The sequence below is a fragment of the Salvelinus namaycush genome, chromosome 34, assembly GCF_016432855.1.
Source record: "Salvelinus namaycush isolate Seneca chromosome 34, SaNama_1.0, whole genome shotgun sequence".
NCBI lineage: Eukaryota > Metazoa > Chordata > Actinopteri > Salmoniformes > Salmonidae > Salvelinus > Salvelinus namaycush.
The window spans coordinates 17579107-17598916 of record NC_052340.1 but is presented as its reverse complement, the minus strand read 5'-3'; the positions used below and the strand labels follow the sequence as shown (position 1 = coordinate 17598916).

At 46.0% G+C, this 19810-nt stretch overlaps 1 protein-coding gene across 2 annotated transcripts; it reads right to left on the bottom strand.

Annotated features, from left to right (window-relative positions):
* Nucleotides 1-25: 25 nt before the first annotated feature.
* Nucleotides 26-19804, bottom strand: wdr81 (WD repeat domain 81). 2 transcript variants are annotated; one of them, XM_038973514.1, is made up of 12 exons: nt 19726-19804; nt 17437-17960; nt 13651-17225; nt 7753-7860; nt 7229-7431; nt 6814-6995; nt 5274-5439; nt 4905-5070; nt 3931-4764; nt 3589-3734; nt 3085-3267; nt 26-2059 (listed from the first exon to the last, which is right to left on the bottom strand). In XM_038973514.1, the coding sequence occupies exons 2-12, from the start codon at nt 17787-17789 to the stop codon at nt 1733-1735; spliced, it is 6243 nt and encodes a 2080-aa protein (XP_038829442.1). In that variant the 5' UTR covers nt 17790-17960; nt 19726-19804; the 3' UTR covers nt 26-1732. The 2 variants fall into 2 exon arrangements, with proteins under 2 accessions (XP_038829442.1, XP_038829443.1); XM_038973515.1 differs by having other exon boundaries at nt 19634-19762.
* Nucleotides 19805-19810: the final 6 nt, after the last annotated feature.

The window sequence follows — 19810 nt, the reverse complement described above, 5'->3', positions numbered from 1 at the left end:
TCTGTAAAAACCTGAAACAAGCACATTGTGTAGGTAATATTTTATTAAACCTGTTAAATAAAATAAGCACTTTGTGTACTTCTCATCAAAATGTTGTAATGGACATCAGTTTGACCTTTTTCTGAATATCAAGGTGTTACTTGATTCCTTTTGAAAACAAAGTATATTTTTTATTATTAGAATACAAAAGTCACAGGAAACATAAAAAAAAAAAAATCTGAGTGAGCGAGCCTCGTGGGAACATGGTGACACTTGTGGCCTGTTACACAAATGGATGAGCCAAGGTTAATGTTTCTCTCCTAAAATCAACTATAGGATTGTGTTGAGGTCAAGGATGGTAATGCACGTCATAAAAGAAGAGCACAGACACCCTTGTGCGCAAAGTAGACTGTCTTGAAGGTTGACTAAGAACAAGAGTGAAAACATTGGCAACAGGATAACAAGGTACATACAAAATTGGGTCAGATAACAAATGCCTCTGCCTAAGTACTTAAAATACATCAGGAGTTAGTTTCGATCACAAATGAATATATATTTATTTTTAAAGGCTTTTCTTGCCATTCTTTTCGTACACTGCCAATTTGTGATCACATACAAGGCATACTTATTACATTATAAAAGTAAATTGTGTCTTGGCTATGCTGACTAGTCTATGTTATGGACTAGAGTCCAAACACATTGCTTGCTTAATGTCGGAGTTGGTTTCATCATGATACTTTACATCAAATCAACATTTTCTTTAATTAGGCCTATATCACACAAACTGATTATTTCTATCAACATTTTAATCTTTCGGCAAACATGGTTTAGGGTATTCCAAAAGAAATAACACTAATATTAAACCACTGCTTCATTGTAAAATAATCTTAAAATGTGATCTATGAGAATAGCTTGATAATGGAGCTCTTTATTGTGCAGTAGGATTTGACCTTGGCACACAGCAATAACAGGTTGAAGAATCACATTGTGACCGCCGTCCCGCTCGTCAAGCCAAGCTGGGGAAGATGCACGAACACTGTCAAATGAAAAGGTTGTGTGTAGGTTTACATATTTTTCCTAAATTAAATAAAAGGTGAGAGAAATTACTTTTTTTTTAGAAAGACATGGCAAACAGACTTACATTTTTATTTATTTTATCTACGAATACTGCATAGTTATTCAGTGCATCTGGTGCGATCTAATGTCAGGGAGAGAATGATGGTATGTTTGGGTGTGTGAAATATCAGTCTTTTTGGTTGGTAGGTATGCATCTATTTGGAAAGGGCAAACACTACATCAGAGCCATTTTAGGCTCCACCTTCCTGAGCAGTTCCTCAGATCCATTCTTTTGAACAGAATATTGACCTAGTCACAGATAAGAATCTTCTTCATAACATAAGATTTATAGATAGTCATAATCAAGTGTTTCGTTGCCCGGTAGGGTAGATCTATCCTCGACAGTGGCATAACACTTCATCTTTATTTTGGTCGTTGACTACAGCAGAGAAGACAAGCAAAGTGCTCTCAGTTAGAGGCTCATAACTACTGTCTTAGTGCTCCTCTCTCCCTCACCATTGTAAAAGGACGTTTTGAGGACCCCACCACTTGCCTCAGTGGGTCTAGCCTCGATCCCACACAGGGAGGAGCTGAGAGGCTCAGGATACAGGCAAAAGGCTTTAGGAATAGGACACCTTCAGCAAAAGTCAACAGAAGAATCTATAGCTAGCTGAGCCAGTGCGTTATGCGTTAGCCCCTAAGCTAGCAGCCTGATGGCCCCGTTCTCTGAACCCAGCAGCAGGAGCCTCTTGGTGGGCAGCACAGCCAGGCTGGTGAGGGTCCCACGGAAGTTCTCTGAGCTAAGCTTGGTGCTGCTGGCCGGGCTGGCAGAGATGTTCATCATGGAGTACACCCCTATCTTGTTGGCCAAGGTGCCCGCCACGATCTCTGCCCCGTACAGGTCGAAGGCATGGACCGGGTCGGAGGGACACTTGTACTGGTGGAGGGGCTTGTGCTCCAGGTCCTTCCACACGGTCAGAGTGTGGTCAGTGGACGAACTGACGATCAGATTTCCCCCAGCAGCCTGCAAGATACACAGGACCACAGTCAGATACCATAGCCAGAGACAACAGCAACAGGGCATCGTGTGTGTTTACACAAACACCCACACCAAGCCACGCTCACACCCACACTTACATAACTGGATGACAAAGAGCACTTGTGTTCTAATATTCTTTACCAGGACATTTCTATCATCAGTGGTATTGAGGTGTGTTAGATTGAGGAGTTTCCCGCCAAAGGCACACCTCAAATATGGGGGTACTGAGAGTAATACATAAATATTACAGCAATGAGGAGACTGGGTCATTTCTGGATGGACCAGTGAGACTCAGTATAGCATTTCTAATGAGTAACTCCTGTCCATATTTACCTGAACTTGAGCCTCTAAAGCCAGAGACAATCCTTGACCCCACCAATCAGGGCTAAATCAAGTTTGCTCAGCTCTAGTGCTTTGTTGACTGCTTCTGAACAAACCCGGGTACAACTGTCCCTTGACTCACGTTAAAATTTCACCACCCCCACCAATATGGAACAGCAGAATAAAAGAGTAAGTTGCAACTCTGCCTCTTGTTTATATCAGCTGCCTGACCACTGAACATTTCATAGCCCTACATACTCCCTGAGGTGCATGTGAAGGACTGACTGGCCAGAGATCGTGGCTGCGTCTGAAATGTCATCCTATTCCCTGTGTAGTGCACTACTGTTGACCAGGGCTCAGAGGGAGAGAATAGTGCCATTTGGGACACAGCCAGCATGTCTAGCAGCAGAAACATGTTGATAGGAAAAGGCCCATTACGTACCAAAGCTCCACAGGCCAAATAACTAACTGTGTGAGAGTGGGAGCAGTCAGTGCTAGGAGACAAGGTCCACTATATCTCTCAATATCCTTTGTTTATGCCGCTGGTGAAATCCAATAGCTAACCGCAGTAAAAAATGATCACTATCCAACGGGAACATGAATGTGTATTTATTTGGAACCACTGCTCTAGCAATAGTCACTGTGAAATTACCAATAAACACAGACTGAACACACACACCTACACCCACCTTAATTTGCAGGATGTCTCCCTCGTGAGCGGGCCAGCCTCTCAGCACCAGGCCTGTGCGTGCGTCTAGCAGCACAATGAAGCCAGAGGAGAAGCCTGCAGCCACGGTGCGCCCCCCAGGGCTCACGGCCAGGTAGCGGATAAGACCGGCACTCACGTTGTTGTACGCCAGCCGGAACTCATGCTGTCCAAAGGGAGGACACAGGGAACGCCATAGACAATATAAGCATAAGTGTATAAATAAGTGTTCTATATTTATGGGAAGAGCATCGTCTCTGGCAGGCCAAGAATAGGCAGAGAAGCAGCAAAAGGCAAAAGCTATTATATTCCATTACACTGATCAATTACATGGGATAGAAAGAAAATCATGGTTCCATCTCAAAGTGGACTCTATCCCCTACATAGTGCAGTACTTTGACTAGACCACGAGACTAACATAAAAAGGATGGAGACTAAACAGGGAAGTGAGCAGGGTAGTTCTTCGCCAGCTGGGTTTGGTAGGTACCTGCAGGCCTGGTTTGCGTGGGTCGATGAAGCGGAGGACAGAGTCTGCACTGCCAAACACCACACTACAGTGAGGAGCAGGCATGGTGGTCACGGCTGTGATGGGGTTCTTTCCATCCAGGGCCTCATAGGAGCGGATCTGTTTACCTGGACACACAGAGGGCTTTATTTCCCAATACTGTATGTTCAGAAGCTTTCACATTTTATTTACCTAATTTCTTATTAATTCTAATTAAATATGTAGTGGTATTAAAATAAAAATCACTCGGTTAAATGGAAAACATTGTGTACTCCAACAGAACAGAATCAGAGATTCAACTCAACAGGTCTCCTCCCCACTGACCTGTGAACTGGTCCCAGAGGTGCACGGTGCCATCACAGCTGACCACCTCCTGGAGCGCCTCCAGTTGGCCAACATAGAACACAGACTTCTTATGATCCGTGTAGGTCAGCCTTGGCTCCACCTCCCGCGTCCCGTCGCCGTGGTTATAGAGGGGCCACAGCTTCACTGTCTTGTCCTTGCTGCCAGAGAGAAAGTAGTCCTCTCCAGCCAGTGGTGCCAAACACTTAGCCGCACCCGAATGGCCCAGGAAGCTCTGCAGGCGGATCTGGTGGAAGTGGAAGTGGGGATCCTGCTGATTGAGACCGATCTCATACTGCCAGTAGGCCAGCCAGTTGCCCTGCAGGGAGCGGCCACTGCGAGGGAGCTCTTGCTTCAGAGCGCTGTCCTCGGGGGTAGGACCCACCATCCAGGAGTAAGAGGAGAAGGAGGGGCCCAGGGATGGAGTGGTGAAAGTGGAGGCAGATGTGATGACAGGCTGAGTATGACTAGACCGGGGGTGGCCCCAGTTGTCTAACGGGCCCAGGTTGGGGCTCCCACACACTGGCTCAGAGTCCCGGGCCACCTGGATGCGGTTGCCCACCAGATGGCTGCCGAAGGTGCCTGACTCTGGGAGGGTGTCTGAACCCAGGGGTGTGGAGGAGCTGTAGGGGGCAGGGAAGGGGCTGCGGCCCACATGGCGTCCCAGACCCGGGGAGGGGGGCATCTCTACTCTGTCCTTGGACCCTGCTGGGGGGTTGGCATTAGGACTGCCAGGGCTCACCCTGGAGTGGTAGGACTGGGCCAAACTCCAAACCAGCTCGTGGTTGGAAACCAGCTTACGGATCGCTACATCGCCTTGAAGGGCCAAAGGACACAATGCTTTGAGTACCATTAAGGACATATAAGGAACATGTAGAATTCAGATTTTAAGATGGATTGTTTGTGTGTGTGTGTCTACCTGTCTGTGTCTGTGTGTGTGTGTGTGTGTGTGAGACCTATGAGGCAGTAGAAGGGGATGTAGGAGGCGTATGCCATCTCAGGGTTAAACACGGCCTGCAGTTCCTCCAGAACCCCCAGCTCACACGTCACCGCTAACCCGTCTGGCGTACGCACGTCCAACAAGATGTATTCTCCCACCTCCCTGCGGGGGGCACTCTCCATCTACACCACACAGAGGAGAGGACAGAACAATGGAATGAAATAAAAGTCTCACCATTTAAAATATGCCAAAAGGTCGAGCTCACATATCAAAACTAATACATTTGAATTTCCTGGCTTTTAACCAGCCTAACTTCAGTTAAACATGATTGTTTTTAATATATACAGTGTCAGACTGCCTGTTCTCCAGTAAGGCCAGTGTTTACCTGTCCCTGTAGGCACTGCAGCAGGGAGAAGACGGTGAAGAAGCGTTTCAGAGTTTCTACCATGTGTTGCTGCACCATCTCCCTGCCGATGCGCAGACAGATGAGTGCCATCAGGCTGAGGGTCTTCAGACACACAGCCGAACGTGTCTGCACTCCACTGGGGAACCTGAGAACAGAACAGAGTGGCAGATTCAATAGAACTGTTTCACATTGTCTATTTCAACTCAATGTAACACTATGTGAATTTATGTGGGGGGAAAAATGTCCGTCTCCAAGGTCCAATCCTACACTGAACAAAAACACAACATGTAAAGTGTTGGTTCCATGTTCGTGAGCTGGTTTAAAAGATACCAGAATTTTCCATACTCACAATAACATAATTTCTCTCAAATATTTTTTGTTTACATCCCTGTTAGTGAGAATGTCTCTTTTGTCAAGATAATCCATCTACCTGTGGTGGCATATCAAGAAGTTGTCATACAACAATGCCACAGATGTCTCTAAATTGAGGGAGCATGCAATTGGCATGCTGATTGTAGGAATGTCCACTAGAGCTTTTGCCAGATAATTAAGTGTTATTTTCTCTACCATAAGCCACCTCCAACAGCCTCTAAAATGTCAGAGTTATACCATGGCTTGCATACTCAGACATGTTACCCATTGAGCATGTTTGGGATGCTCTGGACTGACATGTACGACAGTGTGTTCCAGTTCCTGCCAATATTAAGCAACGTCGCACAGCCATTGAAGAGGAGTGGGACAACATTCCACAGGCCACAATCAGCAGCCTGATCAATTCTATGTGAAGGTGATGTGTCGTGCTGCATGAGGCAAATGGTGGTTACACTAGATACTGACTTTTTTTGATCCACAGCCCTACCTTTCTTTTAAGGTATCTGTGACCAACAGATGCGTATCTGTGCTCCCATTCATGTGAAATCCATAGATTAGGGCCTAATGAATTTATTTCAATTGAATGATTTCATTATATGAACTGTAACTCTGTAAAATCGTTCACATTTTTGCATTTATATTTTTGTTAAGTGTACATTCAATTTCTGGTATATAAATGGAAACTACAGTAAAAAGTGCCTTTAGAGTGTTGTGAGGTGCATTAAGGTGCATGAGGTTAACCATCCTGGGCTAAGTGAGCAGTTCAGCCTGACCACTAGAAATAGACCTCGATCCCTAGAATGTTTATATGCGCCTTCCTCAGCACTCACAAAAAACGATTGCCCGGCACCAGGAGCGAACTCATGATGCTCCAAGCCAGAGCACACTGCTTAGACCACTGCAGTTCACAATGCTCTAGTAAGCCGCGAGAATACGTGATACACGACGGTAATAGCACGTTTGAATTATTTTGTTTTAAGCCTTCCCCAAACCAGTCATAACCACTCAGAATGAATACCTAAACTTAACCCTGTGACCACGTGGAATTAATGCATCAAAAATAGAAACGTTCATCCAGAATACGTTGAATTCCCAAGGGAAACTATGAGATCTTGTTGAGTTGTTAGTGTGCAAGCGGTTTACCCACCCCATCCTGGGTGAGGTGAGCAGGTCCAGCAGGGGCAGCAGAACGTCCTGGTTGATCTTCATCAGCATGTCCATGAGGGTGGAGTCCGACAGAAACACAATGATCTTCTGGGTCAGAACCACAGCACCCAGCAGACCTGCCTCCTTACGGGTGTTCAGACGACACGACACAGGGGGAGACACCTGGGGGGAACATGCCATACAGGGTTACAACTGAGCCAAAATAGAGGAATGACCTCCAGTAGTGAGACTGTGTAGAGCTCTCAGGAAATACTAAAGTCCATTACCATACAAAGCTAAGTATATATCGGTTGCGTCTCAAATGGCACCAGCCACTGGTCAAAAATAGTCAACCAAATAGGGAGCCATTTAGGATGCAGCCATAGCGAGGGCAATGAAATAAAAGACAGTATTACCAGGTATCCAATGTAGGGAAGGTACTGGTAGGTGAGTACAGGCTCTCCATAGAGGTGTGCGATGTAGATGAGACAGTCCAGAACTGGTCCTGCTGTCTGGTCTCCTACCACAGGCTTCTTCTCATACACACTGCCCATCCCAACAGTCTCCAGGCTGCTCTCCTCAGACGCCACCGGAGCCACAAACTGGTGCTTCTCCGGGCCTGATTGGTTAGAGTGAGACGAGAGAGGTCTCAAGTGGGGTACACTTGAGGTAAAAAAACAGCCATTTCTATCAGTAGGCACTATAGAATGACAGTCTCTGATTTAATATGGATATCTTAATTGAATAGGATCTCTGTAGTATGCACAATCACATTTATTTTGAAGTGTGAACTGGCTGATTGTGTCATAACTCAACCAGGACAATAGATAGTGCTGTGACTTGGTGTTTTCTGTAATATAGTATGTATGACCGTTACAGCAAACCCCTCAGTATTTTCAAATCCTGTAGTTTCAGTGCCGACTATTGATCAGTTACTCACCAATGTAGCAGGTGGTGAGCAGCCGGAGCAGATTCCTGGCCACATATCGAGACGTCACTGTTGGTCCAAGCTTTGCAGACAGCCATCTAACTGTCTTGCAGACCGTGTCTGTAGAGAGAAATCAGTTATATACAGTCAACAACATTGACAATTGATATTCTCAGCACCCAAAACCAAATCTCTTGCTAATCGAGTTGGGTTCTGGAGGAAAAAGCTTTCCAATCTCTCCTAACAAAATCCCCATCACCTCTGCCAAAGCCCATTCCCAGTGGGGGTGAGATATCAAAACAAACTGAGCAACTAAAACTTGAAATCTGCTGCCATGCCTGTTCATGTGGGGTAAAGTTCAGTACTCATTTTTCCTAGCCTGGGTTTAAGTGTTTGTGAAAACATTCCACTCCAAACATTGTTTGGCTTAAAATAATAGAAGGAGCATAATGTTAGCAAAACAATAGGTCTGGATTTCAGGCTACATTTGTCCAGGGCAAAGTCCAGCACTGTAGCATTCAACTTGGTCTTTTCTGAATGTTTATAAAGCATTTCACCCAGTACACTACTGAAGAGATTTCATGACAAGGCATTGTTTAAGAATGAAGGGTGCTGCTGTAACTCTGCTGGTGTTGCTGGTCTGTCTGTCTGGGGCATGGGCTCAGGGGGATAGTGGAGGGAGGGTCAAAGGGAGTGAAAGTACCAGCCCTGACATCTGGACGGAGCTGAGAAACATGGTGGTGGAACAGACAGTGGAGCTGAGAAACATGGAGGCCAAATTGAGGGACAGAAACAGGTGGAGGAGCTGAAGAGAGAACACAGGTAATCTGTCACCATAGGACGTACACTGAAGGGAGCACTACTGCAAACCAAAGGTGCTTATCATCCGCAGTGTGCATGTGTATGATATATCTACCGTAGTCAAGGAGTGACGTGAGAGAACATACAACTTTTAAAACAGTTGAAGATGTTAAGATGATCTATAGTAGGATGGCCAGAATTAGTGGCTAAATCAATAGTGGTCAAAAAAATAATTTAATTCAGGAAAATTGCGTCGCATCAGCTAGGTTGGAATCTGTGCAAGAATTTCAGCTAGTGGCCACCTGACAGGCTCACTTTCCCGTTGAACTCATCTTTCTTCTCCGATCAGCAGGGCATAAAAAAAACAAGAGGTAAGATTGATATTCATTTTTAGACATAACGTGTAGTATTTTCATATTTTAGTTTATGCTTTTCATGTTCATTTGAAATTCCTGTTCTTTTTAGAAGATTTCACAAAAACAAGCATATCTCTGAACTGCCAACGAAGTGTATAACAAGCGTATCTCTGAACTGCCAACAGAGTGTATAACAAGTGTATAACAAGCGTATCTCTGAACTGTCAACAGAGTGTATAACAAGTGTATAACAAGTGTATAACAAGCGTATCTCTGAACTGCCAACAGAGTGTATAACAAGCATATCTCTGAACTGCCAACAGAGTGTATAACAAGCATATCTCTGAACTGTCAACAGAGTGTATAACAAGTGTATAACAAGTGTATAACAAGCGTATCTCTGAACTGCCAACAGAGTGTATAACAAGCATATCTCTGAACTGCCAACAGAGTGTATAACAAGCATATCTCTGAACTGTCAACAGAGTGTATAACAAGTGTATAACAAGTGTATAACAAGCGTCTCTCTGAACTGCCAACAGAGTGTATAACAAGTGTATAACAAGCGTATCTCTGAACTGTCAACAGAGTGTATAACAAGCGTCTCTCTGAAATGCCAACAGAGTGTATAACAAGTGTATAACAAGCGTCTCTCTGAACTGTCAACATAGTGTATAACAAGTGTATAACAAGCGTCTCTCTGAACTGTCAACAGAGTGTATAACAAGCGTATCTCTGAACTGTCAGAGTGTATAACAAGCGTATCTCTGAACTGCCAACATAGTGTATAACAAGTGTATAACAAGCGTATCTCTGAACTGCCAACAGAGTGTATAACAAGTGTATAACAAGCGTATCTCTGAACTGCCAACAGAGTGTATAACAAGTGTATAACAAGCGTATCTCTGAACTGCCAACAGAGTGTATAACAAGTGTATCTCTGAACTGCCAACATAGTGTATAACAAGCGTATCTCTGAACTGCCAACAGAGTGTATAACAAGTGTATAACAAGCATATCTCTGAACTGTCAACATAGTGTATAACAAGCGTATCTCTGAACTGTCAACATAGTGTATAACAAGTGTATCTCTGAACTGTCAACATAGTGTATAACAAGTGTATCTCTGAACTGCCAACAGAGTGTATAACAAGCTTATCTCTGAACTGCCAACAGAGTGTATAACAAGTGTATAACAAGCGTATCTCTGAACTGCCAACAGAGTGTATAACAAGTGTATAACAAGCGTATCTCTGAACTGCCAACAGAGTGTATAACAAGTGTATCTCTGAACTGTCAACATAGTGTATAACAAGCGTATCTCTGAACTGCCAACATAGTGTATAACAAGCGTATAACAAGCGTATCTCTGAACTGCCAACAGAGTGTATAACAAGCGTATCTCTGAACTGTCAACATAGTGTATAACAAGCGTATCTCTGAACTGCCAACATAGTGTATAACAAGCGTATCTCTGAACTGCCAACAGAGTGTATAACAAGCGTATCTCTGAACTGCCAACAGAGTGTATAACAAGCGTATCTCTGAACTGCCAACATAGTGTATAACAAGCGTATAACAAGCGTATCTCTGAACTGTCAACATAGTGTATAACAAGCGTATCTCTGAACTGTCAACATAGTGTATAACAAGCGTATCTCTGAACTGTCAACAGAGTGTATAACAAGTGTATAACAAGCATCTCTCTGAAATGCCAACATAGTGTATAACAAGTGTATCTCTGAACTGCCAACATAGTGTATAACAAGTGTATAACAAGCGTATCTCTGAACTGCCAACAGAGTGTATAACAAGTGTATAACAAGCATCTCTCTGAAATGCCAACATAGTGTATAACAAGTGTATCTCTGAACTGCCAACATAGTGTATAACAAGCGTATCTCCGAACTGTCAACAGAGTGTATAACAAGTGTATAACAAGCATATCTCTGAACTGCCAACATAGCGTATAACAAGCGTATCTCTGAACTGCCAACAGAGTGTATAACAAGCGTATAACAAGCGTATCTCTGAACTGCCAACAGAGTGTATAACAAGTGTATAACAAGCGTATCTCTGAACTGTCAACATAGTGTATAACAAGTGTATAACAAGCGTATCTCTGAACTGTCAACAGAGTGTATAACAAGCGTATCTCTGAACTGCCAACAGAGTGTATAACAAGCGTATCTCTGAACTGCCAACATAGTGTATAACAAGTTTATAACAAGCGTATCTCTGAACTGTCAACAGAGTGTATAACAAGCATATCTCTGAACTGTCAACAGAGTGTATAACAAGTGTATCTCTGAACTGTCAACATAGTGTATAACAAGCGTATCTCTGAACTGTCAACAGAGTGTATAACAAGCGTATCTCTGAACTGTCAACAGAGTGTATAACAAGCATATCTCTGAACTGTCAACAGAGTGTATAACAAGCATATCTCTGAACTGTCAACAGAGTGTATAACAAGTGTATCTCTGAACTGTCAACATAGTGTATAACAAGTGTATCTCTGAACTGTCAACAGAGTGTATAACAAGCGTATCTCTGAACTGTCAACAGAGTGTATAACAAGTGTATCTCTGAACTGTCAACATAGTGTATAACAAGTGAATCTCTGAACTGTCAACAGAGTGTATAACAAGCGTATCTCCGAACTGCCAACAGAGTGTATAACAAGCGTATATCTGAACTGCCAACATAGTGTATAACAAGCGTATCTCTGAACTGTCAACAGAGTGTATAACAAGCGTCTCTGAACTGTCAGAGTGTATAACAAGCGTATCTCTGAACTGTCAACATAGTGTATAACAAGCGTATCTCTGAACTGCCAACAGAGTGTATAACGAGCGTATCTCCGAACTGCCAACAGAGTGTATAACAAGTGTATAACAAGCGTATCTCTGAACTGTCAACAGAGTGTATAACAAGCGTATCTCTGAACTGCCAACAAAGTGTATAACAAGCGTATCTCTGAACTGCCAAAATAGTGTATAACAAGCGTATCTCTGAACTGTCAACAGAGTGTATAACAAGCGTATCTCTGAACTGTCAGAGTGTATAACAAGCATATCTCTGAAATGCCAACAGAGTGTATAACAAGCGTCTCTCTGAACTGCCAACATAGCGTATAACAAGCGTATCTCTGAACTGCCAACATAGTGTATAACAAGCGTCTCTCTGAACTGTCAACATAGCGTATAACAAGCGTCTCTCTGAACTGTCAACATAGTGTATAACAAGTGTATAACAAGCGTCTCTCTGAACTGCCAACAGAGTGTATAACAAGTGTATAACAAGCGTCTCTCTGAACTGTCAACAGAGTGTATAACAAGTGTATAACAAGCGTATCTCTGAACTGCCAACAGAGTGTATAACAAGCGTCTCTCTGAAATGCCAACAGAGTGTATAACAAGCGTTATATTTTCAAAGCCTTTTATATTTTGTTCAGATTGTGTCATGATAACTTATCTTTTTGCGACCCGCGGAAACAACTTTGAAGATAACCACAAAATGCTAAATCCTCAACAGCTGTCTCAACTGATATGGTAATGTGTTAGAGCAACACAGCACTGAACAATCCAGAACATGAAGAATCCTATTTTTCTAGGCAACATGTATTTTATAAAACATAAGGAAGTGAAACTTCATGACCAAAGCGCATTTTCACCCACAGATTGGGTTGATATCATATGACTTTACTGTCAGTCCGAAAACCTTTTTTTCCACACAAACAGCAAAGATTATTTTACTGGAACTCTCGTTAGAAGTTGAAAATGTGAACAATGGAACATTAGGTCTATTTAACATAATTAAAAAGACCGACTTTTGGGGTGATATTAAAGCAAGACTACTTTTGGGGTGATATTATAGCAAGACTACTTTTGGGGTGATATTATAGCAAGACGACTTTTGGGGTGATGGTAGAGTAAAAAGATCTGTAGTAACAGTCTAGGCATTCATACATCAGATACTTGCTACAAACATTGAAGGGTAGGGTATATTTCAGACTGCGACAGTGGGATGTCTTTCAAGTGCACTTTGGAGCAAATAGGCCTAATTGTTTCTCAATGTTGAATGCCTTTTTTCTTTGTCATTTTAGCCTTGGATTCCAGAATGACAACCAGTGAGAGCCAGGTATGGGATCTGAAGACAGAATGCAGGTAAAACAGATGTGAATTTTACACCAATTTTACACAAACAATTGTAACTATTGTTCAATAAATCCCATTCAACATGATTTATTGAACAAACAGGATGAATTGAACAATAGTTACAATTGTTCATGTTGTGCTCTCTCCTGTGTCCGCTGCGCAGGCAGACCCAAGGTGGCATTCTACACCTCTGTCTAACTCGGGAGCAATGCATGTCAGACCCTTCGACAGTGAAACCACATTGGTCTACAAAACAGTCATCACAAACATTGGCAAGGGCTACAACCAAACCACAGGTAGTGTCTTCAGTGCTTACACACCACCCTACATGTCCACAGCAGTGGAGGCTGCTGAGGGGAGGTCAGCTCATAATAATGGCTGGAAAGGAGCGAATGGAATCAAATACATGGAAACCATGCATTTGATACCATTCCACTCAAGCCATTACCACAATTCCATCCTCCCCAATTAAGGTGCCACCATCCTCCTGTGGTCCACAGTGGCCAGCTAGACACTGAGTCCAACATCCCTGGCAGGCTGCTCCAGTGTCTAAGAAACACCACAGTGTGTTTATGGTGTCAGTAGAATCTCACCTAGAAGGATCTTGTGCTCTTTCTCCTCCGAGTCCTCTGAAGAGTCATGCTCATCCTCCTCCATGTCTTTCTGTGCGTCCTCCAGCTCCATGCCATTAACAAACTCTCCCTCCAGGGTGGCCACTGTCTCCTCTGTGCAGCCAGATAGAGTCAGTTCTAGGCTGGGACCACTGCCCTCCCCTGTCCCTCTCTCCTTCCCTTCCTCAGTCTCAGTCTCCTCCTCCAGCTCCCCTCCCTCCTCTCCCTCGCTGGCCTGCTTCAGGTCCTGGCTGCTGTCAGCCGACTTCAGACTGGCTCGGTCCCGAGTGGAGTCGGCGTCTCCGATAGAGACCTCACTAGTGCTGCTCTTGTCGCTCAGTCTCCCCACGCTCAAAGACTCCTGGTCCTGCTCGTTGCCTCCTGCTGCTGAGTTCTGGCTCTGCAGTTTCCCCCCAGCGGCTCCCCCTGCTCCATTGTTGACGTAGAAGCCATTCTGGAAGTCCTCCCCCTCTGAGAGGAACACCTGATCGTTGAGGCTGATACCTGAGGAGTAGTCCACCAGCCCTGGGTCTCCCCCCACTCCTACACCCCCAGCCCCTCCACTGCCTCCTCCGACCTTCCCACTCACAGAGCCTGAGGACGGCCTGCCTTCCTGGTAGTCCTCCTCCTCCTCTCCCAGGTCACATGCCCCTCCCCTCAGGCCTTTGCTGGCCTCCCATTGGGGCTCAGAGCCCGAGCTGCAGCTCTCGAAGCCAGATATGATCTGGAGCACGTGTGGCAGGAGGCTGGACAGGAAGGCCTGCAGACCCAGTCTGACGATCAACTGCAGAACAAAGCAGTCTGTGTAGAGGTAGAAGCGACCTCTGAGGCACCGCGGGTTCTCATACACACTGACCAAGGGCTTCAGGAGATACTTGGCTGCGTTTCGAGGCCCGAGTACCCTAGAGATGGGCTCAAACAGGTACCAGGCAGCATACACAGCAGTGGACTCCTCTAGCATGAGTGCCAGCACAAAGGGCAGGAGGATCTCCAACCCCTCAGCTGTGATGACTCCCTGTAACAGTGTCTCCAGCTGCTGCCATAGGTGGAAGACCACATCGCGACCTTGAAGGCTGCAGGTGGTCTCCATCTTGGAATGGTAGGAGTAGATGAAATGGTGGAGGGCAGGGAAATATGTGGGGAAAGGCAACGGGGAGAGGATGGGGCTCAGTAACTGACAGGGGTTTGGGGGTGGGAGACCCTCATAAATGGGGTCGTATTTAAAAAGAAGAGGTCGAGGGCCACATGGTTTCTCTACGTTGGCTTTGGAGGAGTGCTGGCGTAGATGTAGCAGTGTCTCCAGAGCGTGATGCAGTGGCAGGGGCACATCACGCAGGCTGGCCGAACATAGCTTTATCACAGCCTGGAAGCGCTCACTCAGGGGGGTGCCTGGTTTTACACCCCGCAGTTTAGACGAGTAGAAGATCTCTGCTATGAGGACGCCCAGAGCCTGCATGTCCCTCTGGTAGAGTTCTGCTAGCGAGGGGAGACATTGTGGAGCTCCTGTCCTCTCCTTCCTGGAGTCAGACTGGTGCCAGACTTCTGCATGGAGGCTCTTCACCAGGAAGTTGTTAAGTTTCTCCAGCTCTTCCAAAGGTTGAAGGGGGCTGAAGCCCTCAGGCAGGGTGATCTTCGAGTCCTCTGTGTTGATGGCACCACTCAAACTCCCCTCTCCGTGCTTCTTGTTTATGATGCCTCCTCTCTGTAGCATGGCACTGCGTATGCCAGAGCCCAGGGCACCGGTGGCATTACCTGCTGTCCCCTCCCCAGGGAAAGAGCTGGGAGACTGGGACACCACCATGGCTGGGTGCTCTCCTCCAGTCTTCCCCCCAGACCTTGCGGTGCTGATGAGAGGTAAAGGGACAGAGGAGGTAGTGGAGGTGCCAGTGTTGGTCCCTCCACTGAGTGAGTCCAGAGCCTCCATACCTTGTTCTAGCTCTTCATCTCGGTCCACCATGGTCCAGCCACTGGACTCACACCCCATGGCCTCAGGGACCATTCCGTCCACCATGGCATCTAGCGGTGGGATCTGTAGAGGTGGCACGTTGAGAGTGGCGGGGCCCAGGAGAGGGGGTTCAGGTGGTGAGTACTGGTAAGGGGCAAGGCGGGGTGGGTGGGGCTGGTCAAACAGCTGGACCACCCCGTAGCTGGTCAGATGGGTGTGGTTGTCCACCAGGTGCAGGCACACGTTCTTGGCCTTCACGGCTTCTTTACCGGACAGCTTGTAGCCGAACGTCAGGTCTATCCAGTAGTGCAGCTGCTGAGACACCTCTCGGCTCTCCAGGAGGCATCTGTGAACCTCAATGAACTCCTCACAGGAGTTACACCACGGGGGAACTTCCAGATCCGGCATGTCAGGGTGGATGGAGCGGAATATGGAGGGATCTGTGTAGAACTCTGGGATACACTCATCCGGGGTCCAGCTCTGGATGCGTTCCATACTGGCTGGGTATTCGTTCGGTTCCCACTGAGACCTGACGTGGCTGCACAGCACTGACTTGGGTGTCTGCCGGGCCCTGTAGACATAGTAGGTGATGTCTGACAACACGTCTGAGATGTGATGGGGCACGTGTAGGTGTTCAGACTGCCCTGAACCACCGGCACCTACAGATCCACCCAGACCCAGGTCTCCTATAATACTGACTGCCCCACCTCCATTAGCCACCGCTGATGCAAGGGCTTCTTTGGTCATCTCATAGGTAAAGTCCAGCTGTTTGTCTCCTTTATTCAGCCTGAACTTAGACCGCCTGAGGTCGCGGAACCTCCCATATGGCACAGTGAAGTCCACCACCCAGGGCAGGACCGGGTGGTAGTTAGGGTCTCCCTCCCTCCGTCCAGCTAACCGGTTCAGCTCCATCAGGTAGCGGAAGTTGCTGACTCTACCATGGACCCAGTCCAGGACCAAGGACTTGAGCTCATCAAAACAATCTCTGCACAGCCTCTTATCACGGTCACTGTACACACCTTGGCCCTGGTCCCTCGCCTTGATGCTTCTTGGCACTTGTCCCTCAGTAACATAGCAGTCAGCCTCTCTGTCGTCCCCCAGCACTTCATAATGGGCCAGGGTGACCTTGAGGCGGCTGCAGAGCTGTTCGTCCACCGCTATGTCCTGCAGGGAGAGCTCTCCAGAGGACAGCCCCGATGCCTGACAGGCCCGCAACGCAATCAGTAATTGGTAGAGGATGAACAGCACTTTGGCATGGCTGTTGGCCAGCTTGGCTGGGCTGTAGGTGACGATGTCATGGAGTGAGTACTGGGTGTATGGGAGAACCACGTAGAGCATCTCTGGTGACTCTAGTAGGCACTCAGCAGGGAGGACATTAGGACACAGTTGGTCTGAGGGGTGCTTAGAGGAGGAGCTGCTTGGGGAGAATGGGTTGTCTTTGTCCTTATCTCTGGCAGGGGAGAGGGATGGCGACACGGGGATGGAGACAAATGTAGAGCAGAAGAGCTTCTGCAGCGCTTGGCGCACCGCATCTATGGCTGCTACATGCATCTGCTCCGTAGCCCCTGAATAGGGCTGCACGTGGCTGTGATGAGCATCGCACCACAGATTTCTGTGAAAGGACCAAAACAGATATAAGTACGGTAGCGACTCAACCATGTTTTATTAGACATATCCATAAATGTATTACATTTTGAGGGCCACATTTTACAGTGAATTTATTAGGAGTTTAACATTTGAACTTATATTGAAATTCTTAAAATACTGTATAACGTTGTTATTTCACAATTAAAGTATTTATGCAATTAAAACTGGAAAAATACCTGAAATTACGTTGTGATACACCCTGCATGGTCTTCATGAAAGAATCCTGGGAGACTAGTTGGCAGCCTGGGTCCTTTGCTAGCCTGTAGCTCAGCTTGATCTTCCTTAGGCCCTGGATGCACACTCGGGTCCAGCCAGGAGGCAGCTTCACAAGGGAGCACTGGAGGTAAGTGCGAATCTCTGCTTCACTGGCGCTCTCTGAACGGGCACAACGGGTGACCCTCCTCTCCCTTAGGCCCATCACCCAGCGGGTGGGGACCAGGGCCACCAGCTCTTGAGGCCGGGGCCCTGGACCTAGCTGCCGGCGGTCCACCCCTAGGTCCTTCTCTACAGCCGACACTAGCCACTCCATGGTGACCTACTCTTCAGGCCTGACAGACAGGAGTGACAGACAGGAGAGTCACACTGTCCTGCTGTCGTCCCACTCCCTCCTCACTATCAGCACAGAGGATGACTCTCTCACCCTTCCATGGAAGGAGTAAGTGCGGACATGTAGGAGCGGGGTTGTGTCTGACAATGTTTCCTGTGAAGACATTTGAAACAGAATATAAATTATCAAGTTGCATTACAATTTTAAACAGCATTTCAGTAAGACAGACCTGGTTTTAATGGTTTAAATAAAAAATAAATCTGCATAGAAAAAATACTTTTCATTATACACTAAAACTAACGAGCGAGCTTGTCCAGGGGTGGTGCTGCTGACATGAATGATAGCTAAGCTGCTACTGCTTATTATCTATCCTGTTGCCTAGTCACTTTACCCCTACCCATATGTACATATCTACCTCAATGACCTCGTACCCCTGCACATCGACTCGGTACTGGTACTGTATAAAGTTATCGTTACTCATTGTGTATTTATTCCTTGTGTTATCTTTCTCTCTGCATTGTTGGAAAGGGACCGTAAGCATTTCAATGTTAGTCTACACCAGTTGCTTACAAAGCATGTGACAAATAAAATTTGATTTGAGCTATGAGGTTGTCAACTTTACTCTTTAGGCTAAGCTCTACTCAAGTGACTCTCCTACTGCCTATCTAGTGGCTTTTCAAGGAAATAAATTGATCCAGCCAGCTAATCAACCCAAGTGCAGCAAGTGAAAGCTCAGTGGAAAATGAAGGAATATGAAGTGACAGCTGCTAGTTATTATTACACTTCATCTTCCACTGAGCCATTGGATAGGCAGTAGTAGAGTCATGTGAGCAGAGTTTAGCCTAATGAGACGAGAACTGTCTACATGCCACGCATCACTTACTACTGCCATTGAGACTGCTAGCTAGCTAGGACAGGGTCTCCCATTGAGACTGCTAGCTAGCTAGGACAGGGTTTCCCAAACTGGAGCCCCTCCCTGGGTGCACCTTTTGGTTTTTGCCCAAGCACTACACAGATTTAAATAACTGACTCATCATCAAGCTTGGATTCTTTCAATCAGCTGTCTAATGCTAGGGCAAAACCCAAAACGTGCACCTAGAGGGGCCCCCAAACGAGTTTAGAGAAACCCTGAGCTAGAACACTGCCAGTGTCGTTTGCCCCGCCTGCCGAGCACTGCTTTCCAGCAGTTCTTTTAAAGTTAAAATCCTTCTTAGGTGGGGGTTTTCGGCGGTTGGCATTCAACGTTGGTGCATTACGTTACCGCCACCGAATGTGCTGGAGTGTGGGCCAGAGACAGCGCTAGCAGCCTCAATGGCAGTTGCCGCGGCATGTAGTAGTAACCAGTCTTGCATCGACATTATTAAACGAGACTGGTACCAGAGACAGAAGAGAAAGCGAGACACCACTCGCTGTTTTTCTGGTTCAATGAAAGTCAATAAAATAGCTAAGTAGACAAGACTCATGTGCCATTGCTTTAGTGTCTATGGGATACATACCGTTTTTTCCCATGGTAAATGGCCTTAATGAACTACCTTCATTTATCCACCATCTTTGGTATAGTACTAGCAATGTCAGTGTTGTAACTAGCTAGTGAGCTAACAAACTAAAAGTATTCAATTTCAGTCTCCGAGTCCTACGAAACTTTATAATGCATACACAGAAACTGAAATGCATTCAGCGAGACACTCGCTAGCTAACTTAAAATACGACATAAAAGATTGCGAGCAATTTCATTAGCTAACGTTAGCTAGCTGCAAGCTGTCTACCTAACTTAGCTCCCTATGTATCTTGCTAGCTAACTTAGCTTGTATGAGCTCCTCACGTACCTGTGACAGTAACTTTATACAACGTCTGGTTCCATATTGAGTACGAAATAAATTCGGATGTTCTATTTGAGTGGATGCACAAGTGTACTCACTCTTTCAGAAGCAACTTCGGTTAATTGGGTAACAGGAAAGAAGTAGCCAGCCGAGGATGTTTTGAATCCGATAACTCACGTGACC